The 14,422-nt window shown below is 39.2% G+C and overlaps 1 protein-coding gene across 5 annotated transcripts in view; it reads right to left on the bottom strand.

The window, feature by feature from the left end:
* SLIT3 (slit guidance ligand 3) overlaps positions 1-14,422 on the bottom strand; it is a 522,497-nt gene that overhangs the window by 54,963 nt on the left and 453,112 nt on the right. For all 5 annotated transcript variants that reach the window (XM_068697690.1, XM_068697688.1, XM_068697686.1 and 2 more), the window contains one exon: positions 6,675-6,772. In XM_068697690.1, coding sequence (XP_068553791.1) covers positions 6,675-6,772 — 98 coding nt within the window. The remainder of the gene's footprint in view (positions 1-6,674; positions 6,773-14,422) is intronic.

Here is a 14,422-nt window from a genome sequence, read left to right as displayed (position 1 = left end):
AAGATATACAAGAGAGCTGCTGGAGCCAAAATCACGTCCATTGTGAAGCACTTTAACACTACGTGTTTGGTGAAGGATGCAATCTGATGGTTCATGAGGTCATGCAATTATTTACATGAGACATAAAAGCATCAGCTGTAGACACCTTTTGTTGTGTTGCCCTTTGCTTTCTTTGTTGATAACCCTAGAACTGAAGGAAACAGCCTCAGGGCAGGAGAGTGAACACTCATCAGAATATTCAAATCCTTGGCTCCTCTGCTAATGATTTTGCAAATACGTGCATACTTGCTTATTGAGGACTGCATAATTGTAGGGCAACTTGGCAGCTTTCAGATGGCTCGCTCTCTTGAAAGAACAACAGCTTGAACTAAATTTACAGACATGAACATTTTCTTCTCATTACCACTTTGTCACTTGTCCAAACAAGAAATGTTTGGGAATGGTTGCTTTTATGAGTACGATGAGGTTTCAGTACTTCCACAGCTCCTCCAATGTCTATTTGTAGAAGAGCTGATGATGTCTAGATGATTTAACCAAAGCTAAACACAAACAAACAATAGCAGAGCTAGTAACGGTTCTGTGAGGATGTGGACATTATTGAAGAATAATTGCAGTAAATATTTTATCTCACAAAACTGTGATGTACGGTCCCTGGAGGGAGCATAAGAAGCTAAGTGGCTGACAAATGACTTTATTTTATTTTTTTCAATCTCAGTTTCTTTTCTAGATCTAAAAGTTGGGTTTGCCAAGAGAACCTTTATATTTTAAACTAACTGTAAGTGGTGGATAGGTGGTGGCCATGGTTTCCTAAAAGAGAGTCTAAAAACATGTGTTAAGTGCTTCAGTCATTTCAGTGGCTTCCAAGAAGCCAGCAATGATATTTGAAGTGTCAGTGTTGCTGTTCGCGAGTCACAGAAAGCATGTATGCAGAAAGGAAGGGTTGTTTCAAGTCCCAGTCCAAACTACACATTTACTGAGCTGTTCATTTCCGTTCCCATGTGAGTTCTGGTGGCAGAAAAGGAACTGAATAAATGTAAAACACTGCTGATTGATGAGGATGAAAAACAGAAAGCACCAGAGCAGTCACACTAATTGCCAGCCACTGCTTCCTGAAAGCAGGAGAGTTTCCAATGCAGAGATGACTGCAATGTACTTTTTCAATTCAGATGGCCAGAGTACTCATGGAGTGGTTATTCTGTTGTATGTGAGTGCCAGGGAGCTGAGTTGGGGAATGCCCTGGAGAAATAGGAAGCTTCAGAGTCTGTGAAGGAAACCTGCAGCACTGTTGTGCTGGTTGCTCTCAGCACGGCGTATGTTTCTCTTTCTGCTGAGTGCCACAGACTGAGTGGAGTGCAGGGGCTCCAAGGGTAGGGATGGTACAGTGCTCATTGCCCTTCAGAAAGGTGGTAGGTTGGGCTTTGAGGATGAGCCTGGATTCTGGGCAACCTCAGAAAATAAGGGAATAACAAAGAGGAAGAAAAAAGAGTAGGGAATGTGTCCTGAGTAACCACAATATTAGGACCTCCTAGAGGGGTAGAGGACAGGCCAGTCTTCCTTCAGTTCTGCCATGATCATTCACAGGTCATGAGACTTAGAAACTCCTCACCATGAATACCCAACCCCAAATGGCTCAAATCAGTCCAACTTAGGACCCAACAAATCAAGAAATATTTTCTTTTCCCATTTCTATCACATTGTTGCCAATAAAATATCTCCTCTTGCTGACCCTGCAATGATGCTGAGGATTATAAGAAGCAGATATGAAAGAAGAGCTGGCACAGCATCTTTTGTGGGAACAGGACTGTAGGGGAAGGGGTAAAGACATCTAATTAAATACAGTGGCACATTCATCATGTCACCCTTTTCAATTACAAAACCCCATTTTCAGGGGCTTATAACTCAGCCATAAAAATATGCTCCAGGCTGCATCTTGGCATCCAAGGTCTCAGTTTGGGAGCACAATTTTTTTCTCTCCATTTAAAGAAAAGCAACAAGAGTGGCTTTGTGCTGGTTATTTTTATGTGACTATAACACCATTTTCCTTCCACAAAAGGACTGGGATAGCTTGCATGTATGCAATTAAAAATGACATTATTAAATACTATCACAGTAATGACTCAACTCAGTAGAGTTACCATAAGTAATAATACATATGGGATTGTTAGCATACAATTGCTCAGTATTAGGACACATTCCATACTGAAGGAAATGTCAGCATAATTAATGACATTTGGCTACTGGTCCCTATGTATTATAGAGAGTCTTTACATTATTGCTTATGTATAATTCTTTATTTTGATTTGCATTCAAATGTGCCAAATATGAGGACTGAAATTAAATGATAAAACATACAATGTGGGACCTGGATTGAACCATATGTTGAAAGAGTTGCAGTTTGGGACTGTTTGTATGTATTTCTCCAGAAAAAGCTTAGAAAAAAAATGAAGTTTGCAGAGTGACTGGAAGGTCATCAAACTTTTGGGTTCCAGCTGACCGAGAGAGAAAATTAATTCCAGAGACAATGATGAAAACTGTGTTCTGACTAAATAGTGAGGCAGCGAGAGACAGCTTTTCATTTGGACCTGAGAAACAATGGAGCCATGCAGGAAAGAACCATTTCCTAAGACACTGTGATCTAAACTAATACAGGTCCAATTCCTTATTCTTGTTTAGGGATTTTGCATTAGTGTTGTACTTTCCTATAAATAAATAAATAATGCTCAAAGTCATCATTATTCTCTCGAAGATAGGATGGAACACAGAATTTAATTACAACATTTTGGGGGAAAACTTTTGGAGCCGCGGTGTACTAACAATTTTGTAAGTTCACTATGGTCATTTTTTTTTTCAAAGTGCAGTGAAACGGTTAAAAATCTGTTTATTAAAATAGGCATACATACAGTACATTATGTTTCAAAAAACAACTTCTAAATACTGATGATAAATTATTTGAAGAATATTACTTTTTCTTGGTAGAGGAGCTTTCTACATCTGTATTCCAACAGAGTAGCCTGTAAGCCTGGAAGTGCAACACTTCTCCTTAAACTAGGCTGAATTAACAGTAGGGAGTCCAGAGTTTTTCATTTATGAAGGAACTTAAAGTTTGTGGAAAACACTAAGGAAAATGCTCTGGACAATGGAGATCTTTGTATATGGGGAAAAGTTAAAGTAATGTGCAAACTTTGTTTCCCAACACCGTAGGCTATCAAAGATAAGCTGGTTGCCTGTGGCTAACTCTGAAGCAGAGCTGACAGCTCTGCCTCTTTCATCAAAGTCTCACTTACAGGCATGCTAAATGAACAAGACATGTCTGATTGACCATCTCGTTTTATCAGTTTCAATAAGCACCTTTTTTGGCAACCTTTTGTCATAGCAGACACAGATTAGATTAGAATGTAACGGAAGGAAGAACTTCATGTTTCTAATCCTCTGAGTCACACAGTGACACTCAACTATTCTGTAATGCAGAAAATGTCCCTCCCTAGAAAAAAAGAAAAAAGAAAAAAGAAAGAGAGTATGTGAAAATAATTTAGATTAAAAAAAAAACCCTGCAAGAATAAAGAAAGACTGAAGAACTCCAGCTGAACCTGTGCCCTCAGAATGCCCCTCCAGGACCTACTGCTATAACAAATCTGAGCGATTCAGTCCCCTGCTGCTGCGAACCCTCGCAGGTACCAGACACAGCAGGCAAGTCAGGCTGGAATCTCAGTCATAACTATGAATTTCCTGTCTTTGCCTGGTGAACATCACCACCTTAGCATTATTTAAAAGGTAATTTTCTTGTCTAAGGCTACAGAAACTTGAGAGTTAAACTGCTTGGCATTTCACATGCAGAGAGTTTTGGCTTAAGTTTCTTTTTTTTTAAAGAGTAAAGATTTGACAAGTTTGGCAGCAGAGTCTGTATATGAATATATTTCCCTTGAGAAGAGAATATACAGAAGATATAATTTCTTTTACAGGCCACACAACAGAAAAATCTAAGGAGGCCTCTCATGAAAATGTTTTTGACATCTACTTCCTCACAGCCTATAATCTAATGCAACGTTTTCCCATCTTGAGGAGCACAACTTACATGCATGCAACTCTTGCAACTCTGACTGCTGCCATCCACTGGAGAAGAGATTTCCCACCATAAAAAAAAAAAAAAAATCAAAATCTTTTTTTTTTTTTCCCCCTTCATGGACTGTTCCATCCCCACTCCACACTTCTCTAAAACATGCTAAAGCCCCACACTCCTGTTCTGCAGAGCAGGGAGGGACAAGGATGCCTTAGTGGACTGTCTGTATTGAAACACAGTGAGGAACTAGAGCAGCGCATAAGCTGAACATTCAATTTTATGAATAAAGATTTTGATGAGATATGGTTTTATGGGTCTTTTATTAGACCAACCCAAGCTATATAAATAACTATAAAAGCAGGAATCTTCCCTAAAAAGCCCCAAAAGTTGTTAAGCAACATAACCACTCCTGCTGTTTTGTAAAGGATTTCAAAAACTACGTCCATTTGGAACCAAAGTAAAGCCCCTGAAAATGTGAACTTCATGAGAAAAATTCAACAGTAGCTTTTATTTCAGCTCATTCAAAGCATTTTTTTTTAAACTTTCTACCATGGAAGAAGAAAAAAATGATGAATAAAAACCTGAACCAAAATAAAAACTGAAGCCTTTTATTCCAGTATTACAGATATTATGAAATGTTTTACTAGCACATTTTTAGTGTCAGCCAGGTTTTGCAAAATGAGTACTGAGTGACAGATAATACAATACAGTTTTGCTTTGGTACAAGCTGGCCAAAGCCATCTAACCAGTATTACATGAGGGTGACATAAAGGGAAACTGAACTATACAGCAACAGAACATTGAACAAACCTCTTGAACAAAACCTGAACTTTTACTCCAAAAATTGCTGGGCTTGTTAAGACCTGAATCAAGAAGAGGACTATCAGATCACCAGTGCTGAGCGGTGGTCTCACCAAAATCTCGAGTGCCGTTCTGTCAAGCACCATGACCATTTGCATGTGCTACAGTCTGCAGAACCTCTGCATCCCACCCCCATGCACTAATGTGACCCACGCACATGTCTGTGCCCGGAGGACATCCTCTGCTGCTCTGCTCTGGGTCTCATTGCAGCTGCTCAAACAGAGCTCCAGATGGCCTCATGGAAACATGCGGCCACGTCTTGTGTTCCAGTGGTATGGTGGAAAGCCTCGGGCTGTTGTTTGTAACAGAGCCCAGCAGTGCCCCTTTCACCACCATCAATGCACACTTTTCCACTGTAGTATCATCAGTTCGCGTCTGCTTCTAGCGTGTGCTGGAACTGCTTCTGGAGAGTGTGTGGGGGGGAGGAGGGAGAATTTTCTTGAGGGTTGGCAAGCCCAGAGACAGAGAAGCTCTGGGGTACTTCTCCCTTTTTCTTCTTCACCATTCATCCCACCCCCACCCACAGGGCAAGAGGGAAGCTATTCTGTGCCTCATTCCCTGATGAAGGGTTTGGGGAGTCAAGAAGAAGCTACAGTGCTCTGCTGGAAATATAAAGGTGTTGTGCCTTTGGCTGGGGAGGAGGATGGGGTTAGTAGTCTCTGACTGTACCTGAAGTCCTGTCAGTCACCCAAATTTTCACCTGGCCCTTCCTGTTTTGAAGAAATTGTATTTTCTGACATAAGATGATATGGGTTTGCTGATCTGGTTAACAGTCAACCTCAGCTGGAGTAATCCTAATCATGGCTGAAACCAAACTGGAACTGAACTGCAAAAATGTACTGTCTTGACTCCCTTCTTATCCCATTTATAAACTGTGCACTTGTGGGTCTCCCTCCAGCTGTCCCTCCCTCTGTCTTTCCCTGAGAGAAGCTATAGATAGGAGAATACACGGCGACAGCCTGAATGATACAGACATGCTCTTAGAAGTAAGGCTTTAATATGTGTAACTGAAACATCATCATGGTGTGTGCTTACACATATTTTGTGCAAGAAATAGCATGAATTCTGAGGACCTAATCAGTGAAAATTTGAGGAACAATTTTCTAAAACAATTTCTAGCAACTTTTTAATGACAACTAGTGGCCAAAGCCTCAAACTTGTATTTTCTTGGTTGTAAAATAGGACTTGTAGGAGCACTAATCTCCCAACAGCTGCACGAAAAAAAATCTAAATTCCTCTTGGAGTCTCCCCATCTATGTTACATCTTTCTTATGTGGGAAAACTGAAACCCGTAATAGCCAGCTCTAAAGGTTATTCTCTTTGCAAGCATTATGCCTAAAAAGATGTGGCAATCTCTCCACATTTTTTAATTGTTTCTTTAAAGCCTGTTTGTCTACAAGATTCAGTATGAAAACATTTTGCATCTGGTTGTCAAGCAACAGATGCTTATTTTACAAATACAAAAAAGGGTATGCGTGCATTTGAAATGCCCCAAGGAAAATTAGCACACAGATAACACAATGCAGATCAGGGAGACCACTCAAAATAGCTCTTAGAGCATGTCCCATTAAGAGAAAATAAGGAGGCCTGTTTCAAAGGAAACAACATGTCACTACTGAAACCAGATTAAATTTTTTGTCTGGCAGATAGAATTGTCATGTGCAGCAGCTTTTACAAAGTAGTAATTATAGTTCGTTAATGTAAAGTAGAAACGTTTATTTTATCATCTCATTTTAAATGAACTTTGTGTTATTACCTGAATCCATCCTTATTTGCCTCGGTGAGGTGGCAGGTCCCTCCATTCTGACATGGATTTTGAATGCAAGAATTAATGGGCACACTGCAGTCCCGACCCTATTTGGGAAAATTCAGAAGAAAGAAAGGTTAGTAAGATTCATGCCATCTGAATCAATACCTATAGCTCCCTCACCCTATTTGTGAGGCTTCTTACAGTAAGGCTATGGTCTTCAGAAGCATCACATCACCTAATGTTTTTTATTGATGGCAGATACATTCATCACTTAAATGAGAATTTGGACAGGGCGATTATTCTAATCAATGGGACGGGTGGGTATCTTGGTGTCATTTGAGTTTCAAGATATTGGTTAACTCTCCTATTTTATTGTTTTAAGGAAACAGCTGGTTTTATCGGTACTTTAGCACACTTTAACCCCCAGTGATAGTTACAGTGAAAAGAATGAATCATGACCAAAGATAGGCAGAAGGCCATGCACAGTCAGCTCAAGACCACAGAGTCAGCACTCAATCAACTGCATTTACCAGGTACTCAGTTAAAAAAAAAAAAGTAACAATGCACCATCCTCATTACTAGATGTTGACAAAACTTAAAGGAGAAAATCCATTTTATCCTAGGAGCTGAGTTTGAGTTTCTCTATGGAACACACCGAATCCTGTTTGATACCGTCTTTCAACCAGTTCCTTTTTAAAGATTACCCTAAAATATACATCAGTTCCAACTGAACTTCACTAGCTTGGACAACCTTCACTGTTACCAACTGACTTTTTATTGACTCTTCAAGGCATAGACATCTTTCTCTGATCATTATATTCTACTGATTAGAAAAAGCTATTTGTAAAATTGGCAAAAGCACTAAAAGGTTGTTCTTTCCCTTCAGTTACTGTCACAGTAAGGTGGAATAAAGACAACTGAAAGTCTGACAGTAGTCAAGGGATCTGTGCAATCAAAACAAGTTCAAGAGATTTCTTTACTCTTCCTATTGAAGATCCTGTTAGCAGTGGCCTTCTGCCAGCTCATCTACTGGAAAGCTGATACATGACTGCAATCAAGATGAGAAAAATATCTCAGGAGTAACATTAATTCAGTCAAAGTCGATGGGATTTTTGGCTTTGGTTTAAAAAACATTATTATTGTACTTGAGAAGAATAACAACAGTGCATCTATTTGGAAATCCCTAAACAAAGAGGGCAGATTCCAGCCCATGACACCAATTCATAACAGCGGTAACCTTTGTGTATTAGTTTTGAACATCGTCCTACCTCTGCCAGCTCTCCTTGCTGACAACACTCATCAGAAGTCATTCCTTTCTCCACTGGCTTTGCAACACTTTAGATAGCTGGTGTGATGTACCAGAGCGGGGAACACTCAACAGACATTTACGTAGCCTCATTTTAATAAGATTGCTGTGTTGTGGAAATGGAGCATCCTGATGCTTCAGCTATATACTGCACCTGAAAGCATCACCTGTTAGTTGTTTTTCCATCTAGCTTTGAGGCTTTGCTGCTCTCACTTAAGATACGTTATGTCAGAATTAAGAATGGGCTTTGAGAAGCCTAACACTGTACTTGGCAGATACCTGACAGTGATTAGCTTGTCTCAGGATGCCTATATGTACAGTGAGGTCTCAGGATGGTTATACAGTGGGGTACAGAAAAGGACTACTAAAATGTCCAAGGAGATGGAGCAACTACTTTAGAAGAATATATTACAAAGACTAAGACTTCTTAGTCTGGAGAAAAGGAAGCTGGGGGGGGTGCTATAATTGGTGTTTACAAAATCATGGAGGTAGTAAATGTAGAATTTGTTACTCATCATTTCCCTTAGCAGAAGAGGAACAGTTACTGATAGTTTATGTCAGATAGTCAGATAGTTTAGGAGCCATTAGGCAAATTCATGGACAACAGAGTCAAGACAGATACGAAAGGCAAAAGGCAGACATCAGCATTCCTAACTGGATGATGGTGGGTGCTGGGAGAACCAGAGAGGAGTGCTGACCAGGCTTGCATCCTTTCCAAGTAAACACTTGCTGCCTGCAGTACAGACGGAGTGCTGTGGTAAATGCACTACAGATCTCGCATGGCTTTTCTCATGCTTTTATGTCAAAGTTACTTGAAAGGCTTACTTGGCTCTCAACAAGGAAAATGTTCTTTAGCTTGTTTCAAAAGTCCCTGAACCAAAAGTACTTGATTTTGTGCATTATCAGGAAATAGATCTCTCATGAAAACCACACTAGGATAAATTTGCTCATTTTGTCAATGGCTGCATATCTGTTTGAGAAATCTTGCTTACTTCTTTTGTAGAACAAATAGGCTGGTCACGTCATTCAAATGATTCAACACTGACCACTTCTCGCTTACATCCTACATTGAACAGAAGAAATTCTTGCTCAGCTCTTCACAGGTGTCCCCACTTCTGATGACATGCCCAGCCCAGAGGTGGCAAGCCAGTAGGAAGAGGACTGTGCTGGTTCTGCGACTGCTCAAGCTCCGTGCATGCTTTTAGTACTGTATAAATAACAGAAGCACTCTTAATTTGTCTCTGGAGTGCTCATCTTGAAATTGGTGCAGTCTCAATAAGCCTTATCAAATGCAACAACAACAGAAACACCACCAGCCCTCAGCAGCCTGTCAGTGGGATCTTCCTACAGAGTTCATTTGACCAGGTCTGCCCACTCATGATGCTAGGCTCTCACCTTCACATCATACATTTCAGTTCCCCAGATACTACCAAAGTCTCCAGTATTTTGTTGGACAGGACATAGTGCCATCGTACTGTGAGAAAAACTGAGACACACAGTAATTATACGTTCATCCAATACCGCAGAGGAGCTTTGTTACAGAAATAGGAGAAGAAATGCTATTTCCTGAGGCTGTGGCAGCGACCACTGCCTCCCAGCACTCCCCAGAGAGAGGCAGAAGCTTTGTATTTTTAGATTTGTGCAAATACAAGGCAATACGGACATCCTTTTTCCCTGGTTCAATAAGAAGGGAAACATTTCCAAACAACAACAGAAATACCTGGCTCACTGTGAGTTCATTCCCCCAGCACAGCAGTGCAGGCAGCATGCAAGGTCCTCACCCAAGACCTGGCAGAGACAGTTTGTGTTTCATCCATACTGCATTTGCCAAACAGCTCGTGCTTCTCCACTTGAAATCCTGAGCCCCCTAATGTCTCTGGGAAGAATTGGGAAACTGCCGAGGGAAGCTCATGCAGGTTTTATTTTGGCACCATGTGGTCTGCAGCACTTTGCAGACGCAAGTTACACAGCATTAACTCTAATCTGCTGCTACCCTTCTGCAACGCTGCCTGGGCTTTGTCCATCTGTGTTGTGAAACCTGTGTGCCTAGCATGTTATCCTAGCGGAGCTGGAAGATGCCACCCCTTATATTTCTCAGATCACAAGTACTTTTCCAGTGTCCCTGAAGAACAACCATTTTATAGATACTTCACTAACATCAGTTACTTCTATTTCATACAAACTCCTCCTCCCTGTAGCATTAGCATATAAAATTCTCCGAAGCCAAGCAGAGCAAGATACAAAGCAGAAACCACAGCATTTTTTTTCTGAAGGTTTTTATCACAGTTGAACACTATAAACAGTCCCATTACTTCTATGCTAATTATTCAGATTATCTTGAATGTTCTTGTAAAAATTTAATAAAGATAAATGTTCAAATGAGAGCAAGACATTTTCAGTCTCTCACTGGCACATGCAATTGCTCATGACTTAGACTTAGCTTTCATTTCTTTGCTGAATGTGGCTGAATTATTGGCTTCTTGGGCCTCAGGCACCATGGAAACCAAAGGGTACGTGCCGCTGAATCAGACAATTACAACACTAAGTTGCTATGTGGCTTTAGGAAAACCAGAGTCTCTCTGACTCAGTTTACTCATTTTAATAAATGGGCAAACAACACATATTCCCTCTCTAGGGATTATCTTCTCTTAGTTGACGTTATCAGTAGCACATGGAGAGTCCACACAACACGTACAATTTCTCTAGCACAGAAGACTGAAAACCAAAGAATTCTGAGAGCAGAGAAGCTGCAGAAAATATTGCTACTAATAAATCTATAGCAAAGCAAGGCCATTTTATTCCCGTATAAGAATGCCACTACCCAGAAAAGCCTAAAGACATTCTAGAAACATCTTTCAAATGAATAATGCAATTCTCTAGTCTCAATTTACAGAAAGACTATTCTTACTGGAAAAATGGAATTGCTGTCAAACATCAGTAAAATTAATTTATCTGTGGATTGGGAAAAACTCTTTGAATTTCATTCCTTAGAAAGAACTATTCTTACAAAGGAGAATATTGTATATTTGCTTCAAGACTGAAGAGCCTTTTAATGAAGTCTGAATCAGAAGAGGTGCAGACTTCGTTTCAAGGACAGGCAAGAAAACATGACTGTTTCAGCAATTCACAGAAAGAGCATGAAGGTCCCTCTGTGTGCAATATTTTATTTCTATTAAGCTGTAATAAATTTTCCTTTAGTCTGATAAGAAAGCATCAGATCCAAAATATGTTTATATAATTTCTCTCATTTTCTGGAGAAGAGGAAAGGATTAGGTGTTGAAACACAGAATTTCTGCAACTAATCAGGAGACTTATAAGTTCAGATTCCAGCTGACTCTTTAAATTTGAAGTACCTCAACTGGTCCAGATTTTAGCTGAGCTAATCCAACTCCAGATTTTCAGTGAATGAGAACAGAAACTGTCCGCCATGCTTGGAAAGTGTCAGTTCTTCCTTTATACTCTACAGCAATTAACCACACCGGGCACTAGTGTGTATACAAGCTGTTGCTCACTACTGCTGTGCCAAATGCTGGCCTTTACAAGTACCCAGCACTGGAAAACATGACATCATAATTAGCAAAACACACAAGAACAAGCAACAAAAACTAATATGGACCTCAGCAGGAAGAACAAATAATAATGTGATTAAAAAGAGCTCATTTGCTTTGATACTATTTCAGCCAACACAATTTTTCTTTTTTTAAGTTAATTTTCACAAATAACAACATTGTCTGTGGAGACTGCATTCAGGATCACATGGCAGAGAGCTGACCTGCGCTCACTTTATTGTGATCCTTCCCTGGTTTCTAGCAGCTGCAGGCACAGCTAAGAGATGGCAGCATGGAGCATACCACAGCCACAAGGCAGCAACCTGGAACAGAAAGCTCTCACCGCTGGCTGCTGCACGAACACGAGGCAGCCACTGATGGAGACAACTGCAAACAGCAGAAACTTCTCTGACTTCAGTGGTCTGCAAACAGGGAGACCTTCCAGCTGATTACAGCCTTGTTCAATGACTTCAGTGTTTTAAATCATGCTGGAAAATGAACTATAGAAGAAAAAAACACTAACGTTTATTTAAGTTGTTAACTATATGTAATGTGTTCATAATAAATTTTATTTAGATAATATATGCAGAGAACAGATGGTAGTGTTCATGTGTTTAGTAAAAATACTAGACCAAGACAAATAAAGCTGATAGAGATTTTAAATTAAGAAGTAGGAAATTTTCATAAACAACTTAATTATCGTGCTCTAAATACAGCTAAATATTTTAGGAAAATCAGAAAAAAGTTACCGGCTACAAAGATACCGTATTGCAAACCTAGTTCTTGACATTCCTAATAGTGGAAGTAATGCATCCACACCCAACATTAATATACTAGTCTTATTAGTGTCCTGGAGAGAAGATAATAAACAACCATTAATTGAAGGGAAAAGACCAAGTAAATGTACTTCATGAGATGCATGAAAGAAAATTCACAGAAAGATAAACACATGTACAGTGTGTTCTATGACTGCACTCAGGAATGCTATTCAAGCTTAAAGTATCTGCCAGCTTTACATTTTTAAAATCCTAATATTGTGAAATTAAGAAACTCTTACAAACACAGATGTAGCTTCATTCTGCTTCCACAGAGCTTTAGAAGTGTTTTATTAAACAATTTATTGACTTAGACTGATTGCTTGAGTGTTAAAACTATATCTGCATGTGCCAGTGGGATTTGTTCATACATTCAAACCTACAAAGGTCTAATAAGCAGAGTAAGGAGCTAAATGTGGTGTGTAAACAAGTCATGATTCCTGGTGCTTTATATAAAAGAATGAGAAAAGATGGGGTGAGAGGAGAGGCGGAAAAACATCCAGAAACAAAAGAATACACAAAAATAATACAATTCAGTTTAAAATCTTCAATGGCTTTTTGATGTGAATTTTGCTTCTTTTGTGCTTAGGAAAGTGAGAACTATGATCCAAGGTTTTCCTCAAGTTATGGCATTCAGCTATATAAGGTATAAACTAATGTTACTGTCTTTTACCTAGTGGTATTTTTAACAGCACCTTCTTTCTCCATTTGAGACCTTTATCCCCCTGTCATAAATGGTCAGAATTGGACAGTAAACCAAAATATTCCCAGGGCAGGAAGGGAAAGAGATGTTTTACACAAAGTTCGATCTTGTAAATCTCAATTCCATTAGAAAATTAATCTAGGAAATAAGAGTAAGTACTCAGCGGTTTCCCTGTAATAAATATATTGACAAACTATAAATGCAAAGGAGAAACAGAATGAATTGTGTAATTAACCGAGGAAATGTGATGCCATGAATTCAGCTACACAGCAAATACACCCTGCTACAAGCTTCATAGGAAAAATTCTCTCATTAAGTTCTGTTCATGATTGTGTATTTCAGAGCCTTTCATTGTAAAGAAACTCAGTATTTAATACATCAAGATTTTTAAAATGAAAAGTTTTAAGTGTACTACAAATCGTAAAGCAAGTTATGAATGCTAACGTGCCATCTTATGCTAATTGCAGAATGAAGGACTTGGACACCTCAGCAATCGTTGCAAACAAAGCTACTCAGCTCTGTGAAGGGAATACTTAGATATCAAATAATTAGAGATGCTGCAAACTGAGTGAAGGATTAAGCTAACTTTAAAAAATAAAAATTAATCTAAAATCTCTTACAGGAAGGACTAAGAAATATATTACTGGGAATCAGCCTACCGTCATTTTACCAATGAAACCATTTGAAACTGATTTCCTAATTGATTGCACTGATACAAAGATATAAGTAGACAGCTTACAACTGGTATCTATACACAGTAGTCTAAAGCTCTTCAGTAGATACAGGTGGTACTGTTTCCTTATTTATGCTCTTTCTAGCCATGGATGCAATGGCTAAGCCTCAATTTGGAAAAGATGCAGATGACGCTCATTGGCAAGGTCAAACAACTACAAGAGCTGGCAGGGTGTATGCTAGATCCATCTGCTTAGGCATATATACAAATTATTTGGCAAGGCAAGGATAATATCACAGTAATTTTGGATCAGACTGCTTTTAGATTGCCAGGTGGAAGCAGAAAGATTTTGATCATCTGTTGTTTGCAAAGAGGTCGTGACTCCCTCTTCTGAACACACACCTTGCTACAGACATCCACACCTTGGATGCCTCTAGGTGAGGATACTCACAGTGGTTAGGTTATGAATTAACCATTTCTCTTTCATCTGTCATCTGTCCCAACAGGGTAATAAAAGCGCACCTTCTGATGACTGCTGCTTACAAGCCAATTAGTTTAACTTGAAAAAATAATTCATTTAATCCATTTCTGGTTTTGGAAAAAAAAAAAAAAAAAAAGATTTAAAATAAATATGAATTTACTTAGGCAATTTTTTGTTGTTGTTGTTTAGTACTGCTTTTATACAGCTGTACTTATACTTTGACACAGA

Source organism: Anas acuta, chromosome 14 (genome assembly GCF_963932015.1).
Source record: "Anas acuta chromosome 14, bAnaAcu1.1, whole genome shotgun sequence".
Classification (NCBI taxonomy): Eukaryota; Metazoa; Chordata; class Aves; order Anseriformes; family Anatidae; genus Anas; species Anas acuta.
Note: the sequence above shows the minus strand (reverse complement) of the source record. Positions and strands in the feature narration are given on the sequence as shown.